Here is a 25,660-nt window from a genome sequence, read left to right as displayed (position 1 = left end):
ATGCGTATCCGATTCGCGGCCATGCAACCTGAATGTGAACGCTCAGATCGGAATTCATGTGGTTTTTTTGCTTATACGCATGCACCGACATCATCAGCCTGCACCGGCAGGCTTCTACCCACACATCTCTTGGTGCAGCAGTTCCAGCAATAATTGCGAAAACAGAAAAAGCTAGCCACCTGACATGATATTAGAATAATTAGATTAATCCGCGTGTCGAGAAGGGCGTTGTGGTATTGAAATGAGTCCTGGTAAAACATGTTAAAGGCAGAACCCCAGGTACAGTAAAGGCAATATCGTACCCATGGTCATCTGTTTTATTTAAAAGCCCATCATAAAAGACCACCTGACTTTTTTCCTCCTTTTCGACCTGCTCATGTACAGCTGATTCACTGTTTGTTGTCCTCCAGAGCAAAGTGCGATACATGCGTGAGCTACTAACGCCTCCATTTTTAATGCCATGAGTCGTCCCACAGATATGATGTTTTTTGTTGTTGGTGACGCAGTTGAATCATGTAAAAACGTATCCATGTGCGCATGCGGGACGTTCCGGAGGACCGATGTGTTCACATTACAGTCAGGTCACTTGTAGTTATGAATGTGAACCGTCAAGATAGACAAATCCTATCTGAGCAAAAAATCGGAATTGAACGATGTGGCTGGCAATGTGAATGTAGCCATAGTTGGGGTGCCCACATCATTTAAATAGCAAATGTATTTGCACCCCTCTAACCACCCATGGGCATATCAGTCTTAAAATGAGTTGGAGTTAGGTGCCTTATTGGCACATTGCTATCTTGAGGCAGTGGAAAGCAATTGTGGTTTTGACCAACAAAAACCTGGTCTAAAATCAATGATGCAGTATTCCACTGTAATTTAAAGGATGTATTATTACATTGTTATCTCTATTTTTACAAATACGGAGATGCACAGCAAACATGCAAAAGATTAAAAATATTATTACAATGTGAAAGATGTATTTTAAGTATACACTATATGGACAAAAATATTGGGTCACAGCTCTTATTAATTGAATTCAAGTGTTTCATTCAGATCCATTGCCACAGGAGTATAAAATCAAGCACCTAGCCATGCAGTTACTGTAGGTTTATAAACATTTGTGAAACAATGGATCATTCTGAAGAGCTCAGTGAATTCAAGCTGTCATAGGATGCCACCTTTGCAATAAGTTATTTTGTGAAATTTCTTCCTTGCTAGATATTTCACAGTCAGCTGTAAGTGGTATTATTGTAAAGTGGAAGTGTTTTGAAACAACAGAAACACAGTGGCAGACCACGTAAAGTAACAGAGTGAGGTTGCTGACCACTCAGGTGAATAGTAAGTTAAAGTTGCCATTAGTCTGTTCACTCAATAACTGCAGAGTTCCAAGACTGTGTGCCAGGTGCTTCATGGAATGGGCTTCTATGGCTGAGCAGCTCTATGCAAGCCTCACATCAATCGAAACGTAATGCTAAGCATCAGACCGAATGGTGTAAAGCATGCTGCCACTGGACTCTGGAGCAGTGTAAATGTGTTCTTTGGAGTGGTCAATCTGTCTGAGAGTCTGATGGACAAATCTTGGCTTGGTGGATGCCAGGAGAACATTACCTGCCCGACTTTGTTGTGCCAGCTGTAAAGTGTAATGTAGGATGGATAATGGTATGGGGTTGTTTTTCATGGGCTGGGCTAAGCGTCTTAGTTTCAGTGAAGGGAACTCTTAATGCTTCAGCATACCAAGACATTTTGGACAAATGTATCCTTCCAATTTTGTTGGAACAGTTTGGGGAAGGCCCTTTTCTGTTCCAGCATTACTATATCCCAGTGCACAAAGCAAGGTCCATAAAAATATGGTTGGGTGAGTTTGGTGTGGAAGAACTTGGTTGGCAAGTACCAAGCCCTGACCTCAACCACAACAAACACCTCTGGGATGAATGAATCATCATGTTCAACATCAGTGCTTGACCACACAAATACCTTTCTGAATGAATGGGGAAAAAATTCCCAGAGACACACTCCAAAGTCTTGTGAAGAACCTTTCCAGAAGTGTGCCAGTTATTGCTGCAAAGCGGGGACCAACCTCAAAGAATTCAAGAATTTCCCCCAAGATCAATAAAATTTAATAATTAAGTTGAATAGTTTAATAAAATGTGTTACTCCACGGGGAAGCACGGACAAAGGAGCAGGACTAGAAAACTCAGGTAATCACGGGGTTTAATAAGGAAGGACATGATCGGGAGACAGTTATTCAACATAACGCCAATGACAGGACTAGCAAAAGACGAACTGGGAAGCACTTAAACAGACCACACTAAATTAAAAAAGAAGAGACGCAGCTGGTAACATGGGGATTCCACATGTTAATGAGGGAATGTGGCACGCGGGAGGATCGACATGATCGGGACGTGACAGAACCCCCTCCAAAGGAGACCGGGCACATGAGGAAACCTGGGGAAATAAAAGCGAGAACATTAACGAGGGACAGGGAGCAGCACAGACATAGAGAACAAGCACAAAGAGAACAACTCAGTTAACAACCGACACACTACAGGGAATGCAGTCAGACATAGGGGCACCAAAGATGGAAACACAGGACCTGAGAACATTAAAGGAAACTACACAGGGGGAATCCGAACAGGAGGAGCGAAGGGACCGGGAGGGAACAGAGGCAGAGAAAACGAACGGCAGGAACACAGGGAAACCACCTAGAGGGGAAACCACACTAGGGGGCAAGGAAGCAAAGGGCGGGGAGAAACAGTGAGCCGGAGTTTACCCCAGTGGGCGGAAGGTCAGGAGCCGGAGGGATCCTCAGCGATCGCGAGGCCAGAGCCGGAGGGGACATTGAAGGGGGTGAAGAGGAAGGTGGAGGGATTGGTGGAGGATACGAGGAGGGAGGCAAAGGGGACACTAGAGGAGTCGAGGAGGGAGCAGAAGCTGCAGCAGATGAAGCCAGAGCCACAGGTGGTGAAGGCGCAAGCGACCAATGAGGTGGAGCTAGGGGAACCGCAGGGGACCGACCAGGCGTTGGAGGCAGGACTGCAGCTGCCTAACGAGTCATCGCAAAGCAAAGGGGACCGATTCTGCCAGAGGATCTTAAGGCAAGCCACAGTCTGTGGCTACCTGCTTCATCATGGCTTCTGCCTCCCCGCATCTCAGCTGCCGCAGGATTACTCTCATCTCTTCAGTGAGGTGAGAGTCTTCAGACAGGGACATCTTCTCCAATATATCCCTTGTCTGGAAAGTGAGGGCTCAAGCTGCGGGGTCACTCCTGATCTCAGGCTGGTCGAGCTAGTAGAGCACCTCATTTACCAGACCGAGGTACGGCTCCTCGGTCAGGGAAGGCGTCTTCTTTTGGAGTCCTGTCATTCTGTTGTGCCACGGGGAAGTACGGACCGGGGAAAAAGGAAGAGGACTTGATCAGGAGACAGCTAGTCAACAAAATGTCAATGGCAGGACTAGCGATAGACGAACAGGGAAGCATTTAAATACACCAGACTAAATTAAACAAGGCTAGACAGACTAGTTCTTATGTTCTTATGTAGTCTATGTAAATCTACCAGTTCATCCAGTAGTGTAACTTGAGTGTTCAAGCTTAATCTTCAGTTCTTATTTTACGTATGCAAACAAAAGGAAAGCATATGGTGCTTCCAGATGTTTTTTGTCATTAAAAAATGAGCCTGTTTTAGTCAAGTCAGGTGGACTTTATTGTCATACCGCCTATACATATGTATACAGTGGTACAAAATAACATTCCCCCAATATGACAGTGCAGCAACAGCAAGTGTCAAGGATTTTCACAATACTGAACCCAATCCCCACTGAAAATCTTAAGGAATCTCTGGGAGTTCTGGCAAGACCTATAACTGCCATAATGAATGCATCCCTGTCTTCAGGTATGTATCTGTCCAATTTAAAGTAGCAGTAATCAGACCACTATTGAAGAAACCAAGTTTAGATCAAAGTGAGCGCAACAATTACAGACCATTCTGTAATGTACCATTTTTATTCAAAGTTCTGGAGAAGATAGTCGTTGCTCAAGTTCACTCATATACTGGTCTCACTTGTTTTGTATGAGGTTGTGACATAAAATGATATACACTCACCCCCACAGCAATTGAGTTGCTAATTTTTAATACTGCTAGAGCATTTTCTGTATTCTAACCCCTGCTCCACATTGTACTTTGCTCTGCTACATATCACTTTACTACCCCATGTTTAATGTTGCATTGTTTGTTGTTAGATATCTCGTAGTAATTAGTATTTCATAATTAGGCTGCATGACACTGGGAAAAACAAAATTCTGCAATAAGTATTGTAGTATTTATAAAGGAAAAAATAATTAAACTTAAATTAATTTCCCACAAACACGTCTATTCATGCATTCATTACAATTATCTGTATCCTAAACAAGCACTGAGAGAGTGTTAATGACAAAGAAATAAGACAATGCCTAGCATGTGAAATAGTGATGGATAACACCCAAGCCTACAGAAATGGTTTAACCCTAGTTCTCAGCAGCCAGTGACACTCACCCATTCAAATTGGACAAATGGTTGAATGACTTAAAAACACATGAAAAATTTACATGTAGAAGAAGTGTAAAATACACGTTGATAAATGGTATTGCCCTTTCCAAATAATATATACTGTTCAGATATTATATACTGGACATATGGATTGAATAGTGTCACAGCTTCCCTGCAACCCACCCAGAGAATTTTATCACCAAGATTTCAAAATGCTGGAATAGTTATCCTTTTGAAAATATCATACACTGCATGATTTCCGTGAGATATAAAAATCTGGGCTACAATCTGAGCACCATCTGGTGCAAACCCATTCATGCCGAAATTTACATTACTCACCCTGTGTGTGGACTGAAAACACACACGGAAAAGTGAAGTATAAATTAGCCTTTAGGTGATTGCTAGCTCTCTATTTTGACAGAAATGGCAAGCAAGGGAGTCCTATCTCAGTTAGGCTACGATGTCAGGCATGCATGTACAATGCGGGCAACAACCCTAACAAAGATCATCACTCATTGTATGACTGCAATTTGCTTTCAATCTTCAGCAGAGTCCATTTCTGTAGGGTGAAGAAAAGAATTATTGTTGATAAATTATACAACAGGTAGGTCCGACCAAGAAATCTTATTGGACAAGAGGCTTTCTATGAGTGCGGTTTTCAGAGTATCGGACATTTCACATTAGCTGTATCACTTCACTTTACAGGTTTATTTAAACACAATCACATCATATGCCTCATTTCCACCAACATGGAGCCGGTGTTGGGCTGGTTCTCGCTTTGTGCCTTTTAAGATACTGCCTGCGTTTAAACCTGTTTCAAAAATGAATGTAGCCGGAAGTTAGTAAAGTAATGGTTCATATGTATTCTGTTATTTTGGATTTATTTAGATCTGTTTAAGGTTTTATAAGATGCCGAACTGAAAAAAAAAGTTTTCATAGTATGACTCGTTGCTCTGTCTCTATTGTCTGTGCCCACTTTTGTCTCATTAAAGGCTCCTGGTCTGTTTGTGTAAGTGAGTTTATTCTTTTACTTTTTGTTGTTTTACCACTGTCCTTTTAAGGATTGAGCAATAAAAGAGTCTACTAATAACTGAATTTTGCTATCGGTCACATTTCTTCGGCACTCGAGTGCCGAAGGTACACCTGTACCTTATTACACCTGCGGCATGATTTTAATTTACAATGCAAAGTTATTTTGCTAATAAGCTGGCTAGTTGCTAATTTTGCTTTCATTGCTAGCACTGGCGTTATTATACAAAACTATATTGGTTATAGACTGAATTTTACAGGTAAGCGGAAGGTTTGGAGTCCCATCCCACGTTCACTGATGTTATGGGAACTAATTTTCTTTGTTGAGGCCTGCAAATGTTTAAGTAAATAAACATCCATCCATCCATTTTCCAAACTGCTTATCCTACTGGGTCGCAGGGGGTCTGGAGCTTTTCCCGGAAGTAACAAGCACAAGGCAGGGAACAACCCAGGATGGGGGGCCAGCCCATCGCAGGGCACACTCACACACCATTAACTCACACATGCACACCTATGTGAAATTTTTGCAACTCCAATTAGCCTCAGCATGTTTTTGGACTGTGGGGGGAAACCAGAGCACCCAGAGGAAACCCCACAACGACATGGGGAGAACATGCAAACTCCGCACACATGTGACTCAGGCGGAGACTCGAACCTGGATCCCAGGGGTGTGAGGCAACAGTGCTAACCACTGCACCACCATGCTGCCCCAGTAAATAAACAGAAAGTCTTATATCTTATCACAAATTTTTATTTAGTTTTAGTCTAGTTTTAGTTGGCTAAATATCATAAGATTGGTGATTATGGTCCGGGTTGTGCGGGTAATGCACACGGGTAGGCGAACGGGCAAGGAGCAGGCAGGCTCCTTTTATTAAAGCACGGAAAGCAGGGAACATCGGACATCGACTAACATCAATGACGGACCATGAACTCAGGCAAGACAGGGACTGAAATAGACAAGACTGGGCGAAAATAATTGGACACAGCCGGGTACAATCGGGGAAGCACACGTGGATAATCAGGGGGGCGTGGCACACACAAGGATCGTACGAGCCGGGCGTGACAGAACCCCCCCCAAAGGTGCGCTCTCCGGGCACGCCTCAGGGGAGGCGACGGATGAGATGAAGGAAACGGGACCTGTAAAAGAACAAAATCATTAACGAGGTACAGGGACCAGGATGGACAGATAGAACTGGCACAGGGGCAGAAACTAAGACAGGACCTGACATAGAACGGGGAAGGCGGACAGACAGATAAGGAATGGGGACATGGAGGGAACAGGTGGAACAAAAGGGCCAGGAGTGAATGGAGGATAAACAAAGGATAAACATAGGAGGGACAAAGACGGGAGAGCAGGGAGAGAAGTAGGGGGAATAAAGGGGAGCCCTAGGGAGCCCCAGCAGGCGACGGGCAGCACCCAGAGGGGCCGCAGGCGGCCGGGAGGCCGGAGCAGGAGGGGACCTCGGAGGGGCAGAGGAGGCAGGGCGAGGGACAGACGGAGGGGCCGAGGAGGGAGTTGGAGGGATAACCAAGGAAGGGGACGAGGGAGCTGGAGGGGACCCTGGCGAGGGCAAGGAGAGGGGGGGAGCTGCAGCAGGCGGTGACGTCCTCCTACGCGCTGGAGTGGGGGGAACCGTAGGCGACTGAGGAGCCGCATCTGGGGAGCCCGCAGGCGACTGATGAGAAGTCGGAGGCGGGAGTGAAGCATGGCGATGAGGCCTCGGAGGGGGACCCGCAGGCGACAGCCGACCCAGGGGGCCAGGACCCGCAGGCGCTCTCCGAGCCCCAGCGCAGGCGAGGGAGGGCGAGCCAGGGGGCAGGGTGGGAGGGACCCCAGCCCACCGTCTGTGTCCTCTCCCCTTACGAGACACAGACATCCGGCTCCTTGGCCGGGGTTGAGCTCGCTGGGGTGAGGGTGGAGGAGTCACCAAGAGGGTCCCCGAGGGGTCCCATTCAAGCTCCTCCTCCTCCGATCGGTTGGACGATCGGGGAAGCACACGTGGATAATCAGGGGGGCGTGGCACACACAAGGATCGTACGAACTGGGCGTGACAGTCTGACTGTGCAGTACACAAAGACACAGATTTCACTCTTATTTGAAACATAAACATATGTTTGTTTATCAAGAAACTGAATACTGTAAAATCAGTAGTGCTATTAGTGCAAAAACAAAGAAAAAGTGCATAGGCTTTAATGCCACCAAGTCTGCTCTCTCTGAATATTAAAATAAAAGTATTAAAATAAATATTTGTACTGTAGACATAGTTTATTGGTGATTTCATGTTCATTGAAGTTTCCACTTTTTAACAACTGTATAATATAATGTAATTTGTTATATAAATCAACTCAGGTGAAACAAAAAATGTACATTTTCAGGGTTACCAAATCTCAAGAATATGACACTCATGCTTTCAGACTCACACAGGAAATCTTACGGCAAATCTATATTACACCATTATAAACCTAAACCTGTTACATATATGTGCAGACATCTCAAATTGAAAATCTCACTCCAGCCTGCTGACCGAAGTTGGCAACCCCACGATTTATTTGAAATGAAAAGTACTGCAGGTTGTTGGCGTCCTGAGCAAGATAGAAGATCCTGGACAAGATGGTGCCACAGTGAGTGGCAGCCTTTCCAGCAGCTCCGTGTACATTTTTCTTTTTATCGCTTTTACTTTTTATTTTTTAGTATTTGGACATGGATTTTTATATGAATATATTCATTTATGCAGGTAGTCAACTTTTAGCACTGAAAACAAAGGCCAATGCCAGTGTGGTTCCCTATTTACCTGACGAGGTAAGAAGACCGTATCGTGGCAACAGAGCTGGCGCTAAGCTAAAAGCTAAGGTAAAAGTAAAGCCATTAGCGAGAAAGTGACGGTATAAGTCCCCAGTGCCCTCTGTGATAATGGGAAACGTGAACTCACTGCCAAATATGATCGATGAGCTGGCTGTGCTGGTGAAAAATCTCAGGACCTATAGAGAATGCAGCTGTGTTTTTGTGAGACGTGGCTAACGGCTAGCATCCCTGATGCTGGCGTGAAACTACCCGGGTTTAGCACACTTGCAGGTAGCAGAAAGGCAGAGGACTCACTCTTTATGTGAACACAAGGTGGTGTAACCCTGGACTTGTGAACTGTAGGGACATCGAACTGTTGACTGTAAAACTGTTGGCTGCACATGTTATTGTGCTTATTATTTACATCCCTCCTCGTGCAGATGTGGAGATGGTGTGTGATGTTATCCACTCCGCTGTTTATAAACTATAAACAGACCACCCCGAGGCGCTTGTGTCAATTTCAGGAGATTATTGACACAGGACAGAACATTACCTGCCTTCTCGTAATATTTCGATTGTACCACCCAAGGGAAATAGAATTATTAACCTGCTGTATGCAAATGTTAAGGATGCATACAGCGCCACCCTGCTGCCTGTGCTTGGGAAAGCAGATCATAACCTGGTTCTGCTACAGTCTCACTACAATCCGAGAGTTAGGAAGTTACCTACAAGCACACACTCATTTAGGAAGTGGTTCCCTGGGGCTGAATTGACTCTGAGAGACTGCTTTGCAACCACAGACTGGTATATTCTACAGTGGTCACATGAGAAGAACATTGAGGAGGCTGTTGACTGCACAACTGACTACATCAACTTCTTTATGGAGTTTCCAGTAAGAACAGTATGCTATGCTAACAACAAACCATGGATTACAAGTGACATTAAGGGCCTTTTGAACCAGAAGAAAAGGGCTTTTAAAAGCAGTGATCAGCATGAGCTCAAGCGCGTGCAGAAGGAACTTTGAGCCTAGCTCAGGACGGCGAAAGATCAGTACAGGAGTAAGATGGAGCAAAAGTTGCAGAATAACAGCATGAAAGAAGTGTGGGATGGGTTGAAGATTATAAATGGCTGCAGCTCGAAGCAGGGTGCCTCCATCGAGGGAGATGTGGAGAAAGCAAATCTGATGAATAACTATTTTAACAGGTTTGACCACCCTAACCCATTCTCGCCCTCACCTCAGAGTACTGCACTCTCAGCCCATCCTTCTGCTGCTACTAGCATAGGAGCAAGCATTGCCCTGCCCACATTTACAGCAGCCCAAGTAAGCAGAGACCTGCGGAGGCTTTGTGCCAGTAAAGCGGTTGGTCTAGATGGAGCATCACCTCAACTCCTGAAGGCCAGGGCGCTGGAGCTGGGTACAGCACATCTTTAACATGAGTCTGGAATAGGGGAGAGTTCCGAGGCTTTGGAAATAATCTTGCATCACCCCAGTTCCAAAGGTATCACATCCTAGGGAGCTGAATGATTTTAGGCTTGTTGCCCTTACATCACATATGATGAAGACCATGGAGTGGCTGCTGGTTCACCACCTGAGGCCACAGGTCCACCATGCCCTCGACCCTCTGCAGTTTGCATACCAAGAGAAAGTGAGAGTGGAGGATGCCATCATCTATATGTTACACCAATCCCTTTCTCACTTGGATAAAGGCAGTGGTGCGATAAGGATCATGTTCCTGGATTTCTCTAGCGCCTTTAAAACCATTCAGGCACTACTCCTTAGGGACAAGCTGATAATGACCCCATCATAGATTCATACCTGGTGGCATGAATAGTGGACTATCTCACAGACAGACCATCTTGGAAATGTAGGTCTGACATTGTGGTCAGCGGCACAGGAGCACCGCAGGGTTCTATGCTTTCTCCGGTCCTGTTCAGCCTGTATACATCGGACTTCCAATAATATCCTGTCGTGTCCAAAAGTTTGCCGATGATACTGCTATAGTGGGCTGTATCAGGAGTAGACAGGAGGAAGATTATAGGAACCTAATCAAGGATTTTGTTAAGTGGAGTGACATAAACCACCTAAAACTGAACACGAGTAAAACCAAAGAGCTGGTGGTGGATTTTGGGAGGTCTAGGCCCCTCATGGATCCCGTAATCATCAAAGGTAACTGTGTGCAGAGAGTACAGACCTATAAATACCTGGGAGTGCTGCTTCATCACAAATTGGATTGGACTGCCAATACTGATGCTGTATGCAAGAAAGGACAGAGCCATCTATACTTCCTTAAAATGATTGCATCTTTCAACATCTGCAATAAGCTGCTACAGATGTTCCATCAGATGGTGGTGGCGAGCGCCCTCTTCTACACGGTGGTATGTTGGGGAGCCAGCATTAAAAGCAGGGATGCTTTACGCTTGGATAAACTGGTGAGGAAGGCAGGCTCTATTGTAGGCATGGAGCTGCACAGTTTACCATCTGTGGCAGAGCGAAGGGCACTGAATAGACTACTGTCAATTATGAAGAATCCTCTGCTTCCATTGAACAATGTCATTTCCAGACAGAGGAGCAGCTTCAGCATCAGATTGTTGTCACTGTCTTGTTCCACCGATAGACTGAGGAGATCGTTCCTCTTCCATACTGTGTATAATAACTCACTGTATAATTCCATGCGACTGATTAACAAAACGTTAGCAGTACCAAGCTATCTTTGTTGCACCGAACGTTTGATTGATCCCCTTGCTTCCATATTCATAAATGTTTTTCAACAAACTGATTTTCTTTGTCAAATAAGGGAAATATATGTTATCTGAATACCAGTCAGATAGCCATTAGCTATATTGGTTAAAGTATAACAATTCTTTCAAAGGCAAACCAAATAAAATGGCTATTTAGTATAGAAGAACAATATGACCAAATCTTGGTATAATTAGCTTTTGATTTATGTGTAACTGCCATAACTCAATTAAGAAACTGATGTCTATGGCCTTTTAGTGGATCATGTTTTGCATAAAATGTGATATTGTTCCGGATAATGTGGAGTTTATTTTTTCTTGGAATGTTTTGTGTTGCAGAAGCACAGCTGAAAGGAATAGTAACGCGACTGTTCAGTGAGCAGGGATTCTACTTGCAGATGCAACCTGATGGCTCCGTTGATGGGACAAAGGATGAGAACAGTGACTATAGTAGGTATATTATATTCTACTGCATCCACTATGCACCAGCTGGATGTTTGCCTGGAATAAGCTTAAGATTCATACAAAAGATTCACACAAAAGAGTTAAATTTAAGATTCACACAAAAGAGTTAATAAAGAATTTTTTTTATGTAACATATAAAGGTTAGTTTTTAGTGTTTTAATAATTTTACATAATTGATGTTAATGTTTACATGACTTGTATTAATGGATTAGTTACTAGCAAGGTATATTTACTCTTCATTTAGGGCTGCCGAATAATTTGAAAAATTGATTATCAGTATTTTTGATTATTCTATATAATATTTGTTTATAATGAAATGCAAAGTGCTTAATGAAAAGTGTCAATGAACAGCAAATAGTTTTATATTGCGATGTATGTTCCAGATTATAAAACATCTATCATAATAAATATTCACATAATCTTGCCTCAAGCTACCCGTTTTCCCTATGTTTACTATGTTTATGTGACTTACATATGTTTCAGACTAGCAAGCTGAGTTACCTAGCAAGTTAACCTCATGAAATTATCCATTTCACCAGGATATTTCTGTTTCAAATACTCGTTTATGCATGTCTGCAACATGATGTTGTTTCTTTGCTTTGGGTGTTGACAGCTGGCTTTTTTTGCCTTCCCTCTGCCATATTTTCTGAAAATGACTGAAAATGAAAAGTAATCGAGATTAATTTAATGTGTTTAATTAATTTAAAACATTTTCACTTTTGAATTTATCAAAATTATTGAATGTTTGTTGCAGTCCTGTTTTTTTCCAGGTGTTTTATAGGTGAGTTATTATTTTTAGTTAATATTCAATATAGGCTAATATGTTTGGTAAGGTACATTGATGGCAAAGGCTGTATTGTTACTGGAAAACTTGCATGTTTTTAATGTATTTAAAGCATTTGTCTGTGATTTTTATTTGTTGCTGATTATGTGTTTTGCCAGGGTTTCTCATATTCTGCCCTAGTTCTTGTAGTATTACTTTTCATTGAGAATGTTTTTGTTTTTATGAATATTTTGTTTTTAATTTTTCTGTTTTTAAATTTTAGCACATCTAATCCATTTCTTAGTTTTCAGTTAAAAATGAAAGATATTTAGGATTAAATAATAATTCTTAAGCAAGCACAAGAGATAATTTATCACCTTGGTTGCAAAACTTTAATTGCTCAAGTGCTAACATTTCATGCTTCATTGTTAGCTGAAGTGCACTATGGTATTTATGAACATGAGAATATTAAAGAGAAAGTAAACTCTTTTATTTTATTTCAAGGAATTTTCCAAGCACATTCAACTTGGAAAATATTTTCTTAAAGTTCATGGAAAGTAGGCTGTATATTTTTCTTCAATAATTTGAAAGAATTATGTATATTGCTCTAATTTACAGTTTTTCATGCATCCTTGAAAACTTAAAAACTGTTAAGACTTAATATACATATATCTATAATATATCTATTAATATACATATATGTCAGGTGAGCTCTGGCAGGGAAGCATAGACCCAGAAGTGCAGAACCAATTAATCTTTATTGGATCAGCTAGGCTAAGGGCTTTCAAGGGATGAGACGAAGAGAATAGTCGTGGTCGGAAGAGAAGGTCAGAAGCGTAGGTGGTCAGTCCTACAGGCAGACACGGGACACTGAGACACAGGGAAGGGGAGACAAAGGGTCCTGGGGCTGGCAGGGAAGGAGGTTCAGGGTCGAGGGCTGGTCTGAGGAAGGAAGGTAAATAGGATAAGGAGCACACAAAAGGTAGACGGAAGTGGTAGGGAATACAGGAAAGACAACGGACAAGTAAACGCTCGGTATCGCTATGGAACATAGGCAAATACTTTGCCGACTTAGTTTCCCATAGTTTCCCGTCTTAGTGTCTAATTGGATGTCTCCGCTGGTCTACGCCCGGAAGGCGTGACAGTACCCCCCCTGATGGCTGCCTCCTGGAGGCCGTTGACGTCAGCGAGGGCAACTCCGAGGCCGCGGCCCTGGTTTGGAGGGATGAGCTTGGTGGAACCCGGTCGTGAGAGATGGATCTCCAACCTCTCGGGCCGGGACCCAGGAGCGTTCTTCGGGGCCGCTGCCGACCCTCTGGACTAGGTACTGGAGAACGCCTGCTTTGCGTCGGTAGTCCAAGATGGTCTGAACGTGGTTGGCCGGGGAGTCCTTGGGAACCCCTGGTGGTGGTAGTTCGAGGAGCCCATCCTCCAGGCGTAGCGAACCGGTTTTAGCAGGGAGACATGAAAGGTGCGACAGATCCGATATGCCCTTGGCAACTGGAGCCTTACCGCCATGGCCCCTATCCTCTGTAAGACCCGGAACGGCCCAAGGTACCTGGCCATGAGCTTACGGCATCCCGGGAGCTTAAGGTTTCTTGTGGACAACCAGACCTGCTGCCCGACCCGATAAGGAGGGCTCTTCCGCCGACACTTGTCGACCTGAATCTTCCTCTTCTGGGCCTGGGTGCATAGAGCCTGCGTTATCTGCCTCTAGGCCTGTCGGCTGTCCTGGTACCAGGTCTCCACATGCAGCACATTGCCCAAAGGCGAATCCCATGGGATGAGTGGTGGCTGGCACCCCAGGACACACTGGAATGGGGAAACAGATGTACTAGGACTCACCCGTGAGTTGAGGGTGTACTTGGCCCACACTAGGTGAGAAGCCCAGCTAGCAGGGTTCCCGCGGCTGACGAGGCGAAGGGTCTTAGTGACCTCCTGGTTCATCCACTCAGCCAGGCCATTTGACTGAGGGTGGTAAGCGGAGGACAGGCTGAGGGAGATGTTCAACTGATGGCAGAATGCTTTAAAGACCTGGGAGGCAAACTGTGGTCCGCGGTCTAAAACGATGTCCTCCGGGATACCATAATACTGGAACAGCCATTGGACCAGGAGATCCGCGAGCTTACTGGCTGAAGGAAGCTTCAGCAATGCAATCAGACGACACATTTTGGTGGTTTTACCTTGCGACCGGGGCAGGTCCGTTATGAAATCCATGGCGATGTGAGACCATGGGCGAGAGGGCACAGGTAAAGGATGGAGCAGTTCTGCTGGCGCTTGGTGGGCTGACTTCAGCAGGGCGCACTCCTGGCAGGACTTTACGTAGGAGATTACCTCCCTTCTCATCCCGGGCCACCAGTACCGCCTCACAACCAAACGTAAAGTAGCCGTGGCTCCTGGATGTCCCGTGTCCTGCTGGGCATGGACCCACCACAACAAGCTAGCCCGGTGTGCCTTGGCAACATACAGGTGGTCTCCAGGGCAGCTCGTCGGGACGCGGTGAGCCTCATTCTCCTGACGGATGAGTTCCTCAAGGGATCAGGTGATGGTGGCGGTGAAGCACTCCAGATTGAGGATGGGGTCGGCCCGATCTCCGGCCTCGGGGGTGTCGAACTGACCAGAAAGGGCATCCGCCTTGACGTTCCAAGACCCTGGGAGATAACTCACACGAAAGGTGAAGCGGGCAAACCAGATAGCCCACCTAGCCTGGCTTGCAGACAGGCGTTTAACACTGTGTAAGTACTCCAGATTGCGATGGTCAATGAGTACCACAAAGGGATGACGGGCTCCCTCAAGCCAATGCCGCCACTCCTCGAGTGCCAACTTCATGACGAGGAGTTCCCTATCTCCTACGTCGTAGTTCCTTTCGGCTGGTGACAACTTATGTGAATAGTAGGCACAGGAGTGGCGGCGTCCAGTGGTTGGGTCCCTCTGAATCAGAATTGCCCCCAGTCCCGCCTCGGAGGCATCCACTTCCACCTCGAATGGGAGCTCCGGCCGAGGCTCGGCAAGGACGGGGGCCGAGCAGAAAGCTCTTTTCAAGCTCTTGAAAGCCGATACTGGTGTCCCAGGTTAGCCGGGTAGGTCGGCCATGGGTCATCGTGATGAGGGGTGCCGCTACCTGACTGAACTTCCAGATGAACCGGCGATAGAAATTTACAAACCCCAGGAAGCATTGCAGCTTCTTGAGATTCCGGGGGCGTGGCTATTCCTGGATGGCTATTACCTTCTGAGCCTCCATGGCCACGGCTCCTGGGCGGAGGACATAGCCCACGAACCTCACACTCGTCTGGTGGAACATCTCTCTCCCTTGGCATAGAGATGATGTTCACGCAGACGCTGCAGCACCTGTTTAAGATGGTTAACATACTCTTGCTTGGCGCGAGAGTAAATGAGGATATCATCAATGTAGACTACAACGTATTTACCTAGCATGTCCCGAAAGTCGTGATTCATAAAACTTTGAAAGATGGACGGACTATTAGCTAATCCATATGGCATGACCCGATGTTCATACTGCCCCCTGCTGGTGATGAAGGCTGTTTTCCACTCGTCCCCTCTCTGAATCCGGATTAAGTTATAGGCACTACACAGGTCCAGTTTTGTGAATATGGTTGCCTCCCGGAGCTGTTCGAGGGATGAGGGGATGAGGGGAAGCGGTTCCCTGCGTTTAACCAATATTGCATTCAAAGCCCGGTAATCTATGCATGGACAGAGCCCCCCATCCTTCTTCTTGACAAAAAAGAAACCAGCGGTTACCAGAGATGTGGATGGCCGGATGATACCTTGCGCTAGCCCCTCCGAGATGTAGGCCTCGAGGGACTTCTCCTCCTGGAGCGACACCTGATAGAGTCTTCCCCGCTCCGGAGGTCTATGGTGCACTCGCAGTCTCTGTGAGGCGGCAGTTGGAACGCCTTAGTTTTACTGAACATGTCCCCGAATTCCTGATACTTGGACGGTATTGGGTTCCCCTTCTCTGGCTCAGGACTCTCAATCCGGGTGGCCATGCAGGGAGCAGGCATGCAGGATGTGAGACAACTGGGAGACCAGACGCTCACCGGTTCTCCAGTCGATCCGCGGGTTATGACGCCGAAGCCAGGTTAAGCCGAGAATCAGCTTATCCTTTGCCCTCGGGAGTATGTACACCTGCAGGTTCTCCTCATGCAACATGCCCACTTGGAGAGAGAGGGGAACGGTGCGGTACCGGATGGTCCCCTCCTGCATCCGCTCTCCGGTCACCCCCATGACGGATATGGGGTACAGTAGGGTCTGCAGCATCACACCGAGCTGGTGCGCTTGGGAGAGATCAATAAAACTGCCCGCAGCGCCACTATCAATCAGCGCTCTGGTTGCGATTTGCTTCTCCCCGCATTTTAGTATCAAACAGTGATTTGTGCGTGTACGGAAGGATGGATCGACGAGACACCTACCGGCAGAGAAGGCGCCTCCCTCTCCGGTCGTACAGGGCAGCTGCGAATGGCATGGCCAGCCTCTCCACAGTACACGCACAGCCCTCCCTGGACTCGTCTGCGTCGCTCACCGGCTGTCATAGGGGAGCGGCCCAGCTGCATGGGCTCTGGATGGTCGGTCGCGGGTGACGGCGTCGCTCTGTGTGCGGCAGATGGATGGCGACTGCTGCGCCTATCCCTGATCGTGTTATCAAGTCAGACCGTGAGTCGCACAAACTCGTCAAAGGTGCCAGTCTCTCCTGAAGAGGCAAGCTCCTCTTGCAGCTCTTGATTCAAAGCCCACCAACAGATAATCCTCAAGCAATCCTCCGTCCACCGAAGCCCAGCCGTGATGGTCCGGAACTCAAGGGAGAATTCCGCAGCCGACTGGGCTCCCTGACGACACTCTAACAGGCAATACCCCAGATTTTGGCCGACTGCAGGGTGATCGACCACCTCCAACAGAGCTTGGTGGAAGTCCCGAGCCGAATTCAATATAGGGCTCTGGTCAGCCCAGAGCGCGGTTGCCCAGTTTCACGCTCTACCAGTCATGAGGGAGATCACGAACCTGACTTCGGCTGTGGGATCTCCGAACATTTCCAGGTGTTCCTCGACATACATGCCGCACTGCATGAGAAAGCCTTTGCAGTGATCCGGGTTACCGTCATACCACTCTGGCAGTGTGATCTGGAGTGCAGCAGGGCGGCGAGGGGGAGAGGCAGGCAGAGGAACGCGGGCAGCTTGTGCTGTGAGAAGGTGCTCCAGGACTGCAACTCGCTGCTCTAAGGGGGCTGGTTCCGCTGGATCCATCTCTTTTAGGCGAAGTATTCTGTCAGGTGAGCTCTGGCAGGCAAGCACGGACCCAGAAGTGCAGAACCAATTGATCTTTATTGATCAGCTAGGCTAAGGGCTTTCAAGGGACGAGATGAAGAGAATAGTCGTGGTCGGAAGAGAAGGTCAGAAGCCGGGGTGGTCAGTCCTACGGGCAGGCACGGGACACTGAGACACAGGGAAGGGGAGACGAAGGGTCCCGGGGCTGGCAGGGAAGGAAGGACAGGAGGTTCAGGGTCGAGGGCTGATCTGAGGAAGGAAGGTAAATAGGGTAAGGAGCACACAAAAGGTAGACAGAAGTGGTAGGGAATACAGGAAATACAACGGAGAAGTAAACGCTCGGTATGTTACTTCGCAACAGTAGTTGCGTGTGCTGAGCCTTTGTAGTTTCCCGTCTTAGTGTCTAACTGGACATCTCCGCCGGTCTACGCCCGGAAGGCGTGACAATATATCTATAAATTATACATATCTATAAATCTTTTTCCTTATTTTCAGTTTTTGGAATCTCCCCCAAAATTCCCAATATTCCAGAATGTTAAAAATTTATTTTATGCTTAGAAGGAATATTACTTCCCATTGAAACTCGAGTAAGTTATGTGTGACATGGCTGCTTCTTGTGATTTCCAGCACTGTTTAATCTCATCCCGGTGGGTCTAAGAGTGGTAGCTATCCAAGGAGTAAAGGCCGGACTCTACGTAGCCATGAATGCAGAGGGGTTCCTGTACAGCTCAGTAAGACCTGATTACTTTCTTCCATTGGTGTCGTGTGTTAATGAATTTTAAAATATAGTCATTTATTTTTATTATACAAATAGTGACCACTTTATTAGGTAAACCTTGCTAATAACAGGTAAGACTTAGCTGGGCATTCAGAGGTGCTTTGTAATGTAATATCTACCTATCTTGCATGAAACTTTGGATAAAACCTAAATAAATACACGTAAAGGTAAATATTTCTGAATAGAATGAACCTTTATTGTCCAGCCAAGGCTGGAAATTTGTCTATGGCATCACAACATGTAGACATACAAGTCAACATAACAACATTGAGCCATGTAACAGCATTAAATAAATACACTAGACACTTAAACACTTAAATCTGCTAGGTAACATGTTAATAAGATTCAATGCTTTGGGAATAAAGGATTTATTGGCCAGAGGTTCATCCATCCATCCATTTTCCAAACTGCTCATCCTACTGGGTCGTGGGGGGTCCGGAGCCTATCCCAGAAACAATGGGCACGAGGCAGGGAACAACCCAGAATGGGGGGCCAGCCCATCGCAGGGCACACTCACACACCAGTCACTCACCCATGCATTCCTACGGGCAATGTAGCAAGTCCAATTAGCCTCAGCATGTCTTTGGACTGTGGGGGGAAACTGAAGTACTTGGAGGAAACTCCACAACGACATGGGGAGAACATGCAAACTCCACACACATGTGACCCAAGCGGAGACTCGAACCTGGGACCCAGAGGTGTGAGGCAGGAGTGCTAACGACTGCACCACCATGCCGCCCCTAGCCAGAGATCAATAAATACCATTTTTAATGACCTGTCATTTTTGTATTTTTGCCTTCCTGTTAGCTTTACAGACTGGGCATTCTATTCTAAGCTTTTTTTTTTTTTTTGCTCATGCAGCTGCAACTGACTGGATTGTTTTTGTTTATTGTACCATTTTTGCTGATATTGCAGTGTGTGAAAATTCCTGTAATGTGGCTGTTTTTAAGATGCTGAACCACCATGTCTGGCAGCAAGTCAGACTGCATTTAAAATCAGTTTTGACATGTATCTTAGCCATTCTAAAGTCAAACAGTAATTGAACCTCTTGACCAAGTCTGTATTCGAATTCTGATGTATTATGGTATCCATTATATGAGCTAATGTTCTCTAGAAAGACAGTATACTATGGTTACTTTTAGCCTATTTATCCATCAGTACTTAAGAAGACAATTTTGTATATGTTTGTATATGAGCATTTTGGAGCTGCGATCATCAACCAGCTCGGGATTTAAAATGAATTTTCATATTTTGGACGCCACACTCTCCTGGGTCTTTTGTAAATTTGCCCATCACCTTAGGAAAACAAAGAGAGAGAAGTGTGTCAGAATTTTGTGCCGCACATGACAGAGAAACTACAAGCTTCCTCTGCCCAGTATCCTGCTCGTTAATGTTTAGTCTTGGACAATAATCTGAATGAGCTGCACACATGCATTAAACACCAAAGGGATGCCAGAAACTGCCGCATTTTGGCTTTCACTGAGATATGGCTGGAGCCCTGTGTGCCCAACTGTGCCATCACGCCAAAAGGCTTCACTGTTCACCGAAAAGACAGACTGAAGAACTCAGGCAAGTGGAGGGGAGGGGGTGGATGCTTTATGGTAGTGGGCTGCGGATGTCTGCATCTTAGCAATGCACTGCTCTCCGGTTCTGGAGCTGCTGACTATCAAAAAAAGACCCTTTTACATTCCCAGACAGTTCAGTTCACTGCTCCTCTCAGCCATATACATCCCCTCCACAAGCTGATAAATCTTCAGCTCTAGACAAACTGTACAGCCTTATAAACAGACTAGAGAACACATACGCAAAGGCAGCATTTATTGATTTGGTAGACTTCCACAAAAAGCCACACCCCAACCAAAAACTACTCCAAACCAATGCCCCGCTCCAGATCACTGTTCCCCTCTACTACTGCCTGTATACAAGCAGAAATTTAAACAGGAAAAACCGGTTTCCACGGTAATCTATAAATGGAACAGTGAGGCTGAGGGGTCTTACAGAACTGCTTTGAGACAATGCAAATGTTTAAGGATGCAGCTGATGGAGACATCAGTGGTTTTATAGACTCTGTCATAGGTTACATAAGAAAGTGCACTGACAATATTGTTCCAAAAGCCACAGTCTTTACATATCCAAATGAGATACCCTGGATTAATGGTAAGATTTATGCTAAACTCAAAGCCCAGACCTCTGCCTTCTTGCATGTTACAAAACAGCCAGATATGACCTCCAGAAGTCTATTGGGAATGCCAAGGGACAAAGTGCAATCCAACTACCACAGCTCTGATCCCAAGGGCATGTGGAGAGGACTACGCTGGATCACATACTAATAACAAAAAAAGAAAAACAAAACAAAAGTGTCTTGCCCACCACATCCTTCCCAGACGAACTACTTCTATAGCTTCTATGCTTGTTTTGACACGGCCAACAAAGAGCCTACCATGATGGCCAGGGAGGCAGCAATATTGATCCTACAAACGGCTGATGTGAGATGGTCCTTCGAAAGGGTCAATCCTCATAAAGCTCCTCGGCCAGATGGTATTCCAGGCCACACTCTCAGACGTTGTGCCAACCAGCTGTTCATCAATATCTTCAACTTCAACCTGAGACAGTCTGTGTACTCAAAGTAACCAACATCATTCCAGTCCCCAGGAAACCAGGGTCATCTGTTTGAATGACTACCACCCAATTGCTCTGACATCAGTCACCTTGAAGTGCTTCAAGCAGGTGGTCAAAAATCACATCTGCTTCTCCCTACCTGACAGCTTAGATCTTTAACAGTTCACCTACTGATCAATCAGGGCCATGGAGGACGTCATCACCCTGACGACACACACCGTCCTCACCCACCTGGGGAAAAGTAATACATATGAGAGGAGGCTCTTCTTTGGTTGCAGTTCAGCATTCAGTTCAATAATCCCTTTCAAACTGGTCTCCAAGCTTGACGATCTCTGACTGGGGACGTCCATTTGCAGATGGATTTTCTGATGGGCAGGCCCCAAGCAGCCACACTTCCTCCTTGCTGATCCTGAACATGAGCACACCACAGAGCTGTGTGCTCCGTCTCCTCTCATACTCCTTGTTTACCCATGACTATTGAGAATGTCTTCTCAATCTTCTATAAGTGCACAATTGAGAGCTTGCTGACAGGCTGCATTACAATATGATACTGGAACTCCTCTGCCCATAGCCGGCAATCACTACAAAGAAGTAATGTAGGCAGCACAGCACATCACCAAGAGTCTCCCTGTCATTCATGACAACTACCGCACTTCAGCAGTGCCTGTAGAAGGCACACACTATCATCAGAGACCACAGCCACCCAGCACGCCAGCTGTTCAGTCTCTTAAGATCTGGAAGATGATACACTAGCTTGACTGCTCGGACTACCAGACTCAAGAACAGTGTCTACCATCAGGCCATCAGACTCCTCAACTCCATCACTTAAAACTGTACAAAAACCAGTAGGTATTATGTGCAGTTACTCCTCAATGTGCAGTTTTTCATACTAAGTCACTTTCTCAACATGCAACACTGGTGCTTGCACCAGTAGACAGAATCCATATCCAGTGCCATATCACGGGCACAGTTTGTTGACTTTGAAGATGTACTGAATGGTTGTAACTGCTAAAGCTTTAATGAATGAACTAGGAAAACACACTGTTTGTATATTATCTTGATGGTAATTGATTACTATAAAAGTAAATCAAAATTACTTGCATATATATACTCTGAATGTACAAAATGCCAATCCATGAGGCTACAACAGCAGAAGACTACATTGGGTTCCATTCATATCTGCTAAGAATAGGAAACTGATGCTACAGTGGGTATAAGCTTATTGAAACTGGAGAACTGTCACCTGCTCCAGTGAGTCTCGATTTCTGCTGAAAATTGCAGATGGTGGGGCCAAAATTAAGTGAAATGAAGCATGAATCTATGGACCCCAGCTGGTGGTGGTGGTGTAATGGTGTAAGGGATGTTTTCTTAGCACACACTGGTCCCCTGATAGCACTCAAGCATTGTTAAAATTATACAGCCTAGAATATTATTACACATCATGTGTATCCCTTATGGCCACAATTTACCCATGTTCTAATGGCTAATTCAAGCAGGATAATGCATCATATCACAAAGAACAAACTGGATCCATCAACATTGCACTGAGTTTAGTGTAACTTCAAAGGCCTCCCCAGTCCACTAAATGCAATTGAGCAGGTTTGCAAGATGAATGTGCAACTCACATATCCATGCCATGAACAATTGTGACCCATCACCACGAAATGAGTTTTAAGTCACACTAGTAGAAATACACCCATTAGACTCATTTCGTGGTGATGGGTCACAATTAGGCTTAATTAGAATGGTGTTCCTAATAAAGTGGCTGGTAAGTGTATGTATATATGATATAGTGAAATACAATTTTATTCATTCTGGAAGTTAACTTATTTTTCAGGATTTCATCAGTAGTTCCCTACTTGAATTTAATGTTTTTGGTCATTTATAGTTTGAAAATTACTACACCTGCGATGGGTTGGCACCGCATCCTGTATTGGATGGATGGATGAAAAATTTGTATCCTACCTTGATTTTGCAAAGGGGGTTGTAAAATCTGAATCCCTTTGCAGGTGTTCTACTGATTATCGTTGGTGTAAATCCAAGGAACACATCTCATCTATAATGAAGAAATGATTTCCTTAAACTGAGCATACATTAGTGAGGAGTTTCACCTACTCCCTTTTACAAATTTTGCATTTTTATTATTAGTTCATGGTATCTGCATCCATAAAGCAGTTCTCTGAAGCTGGTCTTCATATTATAAACTAATAATTAAAAGTTGTAGGTATTCTGCTGTGAATGTTCGTTTTACAATAGGTCCTACTTCAGAGCTGGGAGCAAGTTTAACTAACCATTGTTATCTAGGTCATTCTAGAGTCTTACTTGTGCTCTTCCTCGAGGAATTGCTTTGCATTTGGAATAAGGAAATTTGGAATGCACAATACATTGAACATAAACCAGATAAAGTCAAGGACTACATAATAGAAGAAGCAGTAATGGAAGTATTGGAAATACAGGTAGTATTGGAAATGTTCAGCTCTCACCAAACCAAAGCACACTTACATACAGCTCACTGATTGGAGTGCTTCTATTTTCAATACTGTATCTATTTTCAATAATATAACAAAATAAAAACTTGACTGGCAATATGTTTACTTGTATTTGAATATTCCTGCTCTTTATCTTCCAAAAAGTTGCTTTCAGCTGTTCAGCACTACAAACGTTTTATTAAAAGTTTTATTAAAATACTGTTCTCTCTACCCCATCCTCCCAAACCCCTGCCCCCTGCTCTCTCACTAAATGTTACACAGGAAAATTTCACAACAGAGTGCAAATTTAAGGAGTCAGTCTTTGAGAATTACTATGTGATCTACTCATCGACACTGTACCGTCAGAATGAGTCAGGCCGAGGCTGGTTCCTGGGGCTCAACAAGGATGGGCACATTATGAAGGGGAACCATGTTAAGAAGACCAAGCCCTGCTCCCATTTTGTACCCAGACCCATTGAAGGTAGATCTGTTTTACCACTGTCCTTAGTTGTAATATAGAAACGAACACCATTTTAATGATGTATCACTCCACAGTGAAGGTAAGACTACCAAAGCATAGGTGAAGCACTTGTTCCATGTAATGAAACAATTAATATTTTTCTTACAAATGGCTTGTGCTTTTAACTATGAAAAATGTACTTCGTAGTTCCTAGCTAAATATGCAGATTTGAAAAATGAAAAAGTACACGGTTATTCTGTCAGTTTTATTTCTGTCTTTCCCACAGTCTGCATGTACAAGGAACCTTCACTGCATGAACTTGAGGAGAAACCGCGATCTAGGAAAAGCTCAGGGACTCCCAACATACATGAAGATGATGTGGTGAACCAGGACCCCAAAGAGCAAGATGGCTCCTAGCTGTGATGATAGACTGGCCCTGCTTCGGAACTCCATCCTTTCTTATGCTCTTTAACTAAAACTAAAAGACAACAAAAAAGGCATTCTTCCCAGTGAATTATTTTAGGCAAAAAGGGGATAATATTTGGAATCAGGACATGAATTTACATTTTATGCAAAAACCTGCTGTGTGGCACCAGGAAGTTCATCTGACAATTGCAATATTAATGTCAAAACTGAGTTCTGAAGTAAGCATTGATCCTGTTAGAACTAAAATATTTTTAAGAATGTTGTGGCACTTGCTTACATGTGTTGTTGCTGAAATAATAATCTTGTTGCAATTTTTTCTCAGCTTTATTTTAATTTGGGAAAGATTTATCAGTAAGGGCATAAACAAAAATCTTTGCACTATAATGATTTTTGCCTCTTTAGGTAGTAAAAGCAAAAGCAGCCTCTTGGTTTCAAGAAAGAATGGCTGACGAGTCTAGATGGGTGTCACTGGGGATTGAAGATTTGCCTGAAGTCATAATAGAATCTTGACTGGTCCATGTATGTCATTAAACAGAGTACTTATTTATTATTATTAAAATTGCTTCCATTATGTGTCTTAAACCATAGTTTACAGGCATTTTACTGAAGCATGAATGTATACTATCAATCTATGTGTCTTTGACAAAGTCTTCCATTGCCAAAATGATATCATCACAATATGATGGTCCTAGTTGGCTATATGGGCCATATCACGGGTGACAGAGGAGAGAAGGGATCTGTTTGTATTTCCTATAATATAACTGCATGGGAGACGCTGCTGAATGTGCCGTGTAGAGAGAAAGAGAATGTGAATGTATGTCTCTGGGAGCAAATGAGGGTGTGATTTTCTGGCTGGCGCCGACCACACTCTGACAGTAGGAAGGGAAAGAGCACCCATATGAAGAGGGTTCCTGTACTGCCCGTTTTATAAGTTACTGTGTTGTTTAGTCCTAGTCGGACATATTCATTTGTGTTTAATAATAACCTGAAATGAAAATGACTAGCAGGATAATTTGCAAATAAAAAGTATGAATACAAAAATAAATGGTGCTGTGACTTACTTTTGGTTTTTATCTGCCTGTGTGCCTCACAGTTTTTTTTTATCAAATGCTAAGGTGCGCTCTGCAATACTGAAGTAGTTTTCTCAAAACTCTTCACACAAAACCAACTCACAGTTTGGCCAAACAATTAATCCCTCCACCAAAATGCATTACAGCCACCAAAATGGTTCATCATTAAAGGAACTTTTTTAGAGTAAATTTAGAATTTTGCACTGTAGGGTAAATACAGAATATTCTTTTGGAAAAAAAACTTGTTGTCGATACTACAGAT

At 44.6% G+C, this 25,660-nt stretch overlaps 1 protein-coding gene across 2 annotated transcripts in view; it reads left to right on the top strand.

Annotated features, from left to right (window-relative positions):
• The window catches only part of LOC125711318 (fibroblast growth factor 12-like), a 65,522-nt gene extending 40,133 nt beyond the window's left edge, over nucleotides 1-25,389 (top strand). For both annotated transcript variants that reach the window (XM_048980121.1, XM_048980120.1), the window contains 4 exons: nucleotides 11,410-11,520; nucleotides 18,205-18,308; nucleotides 23,725-23,923; nucleotides 24,189-25,389. In XM_048980121.1, the coding sequence (XP_048836078.1) occupies nucleotides 11,410-11,520; nucleotides 18,205-18,308; nucleotides 23,725-23,923; nucleotides 24,189-24,319 (545 nt within the window). In that variant the 3' untranslated portion in view covers nucleotides 24,320-25,389. The remainder of the gene's footprint in view (nucleotides 1-11,409; nucleotides 11,521-18,204; nucleotides 18,309-23,724; nucleotides 23,924-24,188) is intronic.
• Nucleotides 25,390-25,660: the final 271 nt, after the last annotated feature.

The sequence above is a fragment of the Brienomyrus brachyistius genome, chromosome 17 (assembly GCF_023856365.1).
Source record: "Brienomyrus brachyistius isolate T26 chromosome 17, BBRACH_0.4, whole genome shotgun sequence".
Taxonomy (NCBI): Eukaryota; Metazoa; Chordata; class Actinopteri; order Osteoglossiformes; family Mormyridae; genus Brienomyrus; species Brienomyrus brachyistius.
The sequence above is the reverse complement of the archived record's forward strand: the minus strand, read 5'-3'. Positions and strand labels throughout refer to the sequence as shown.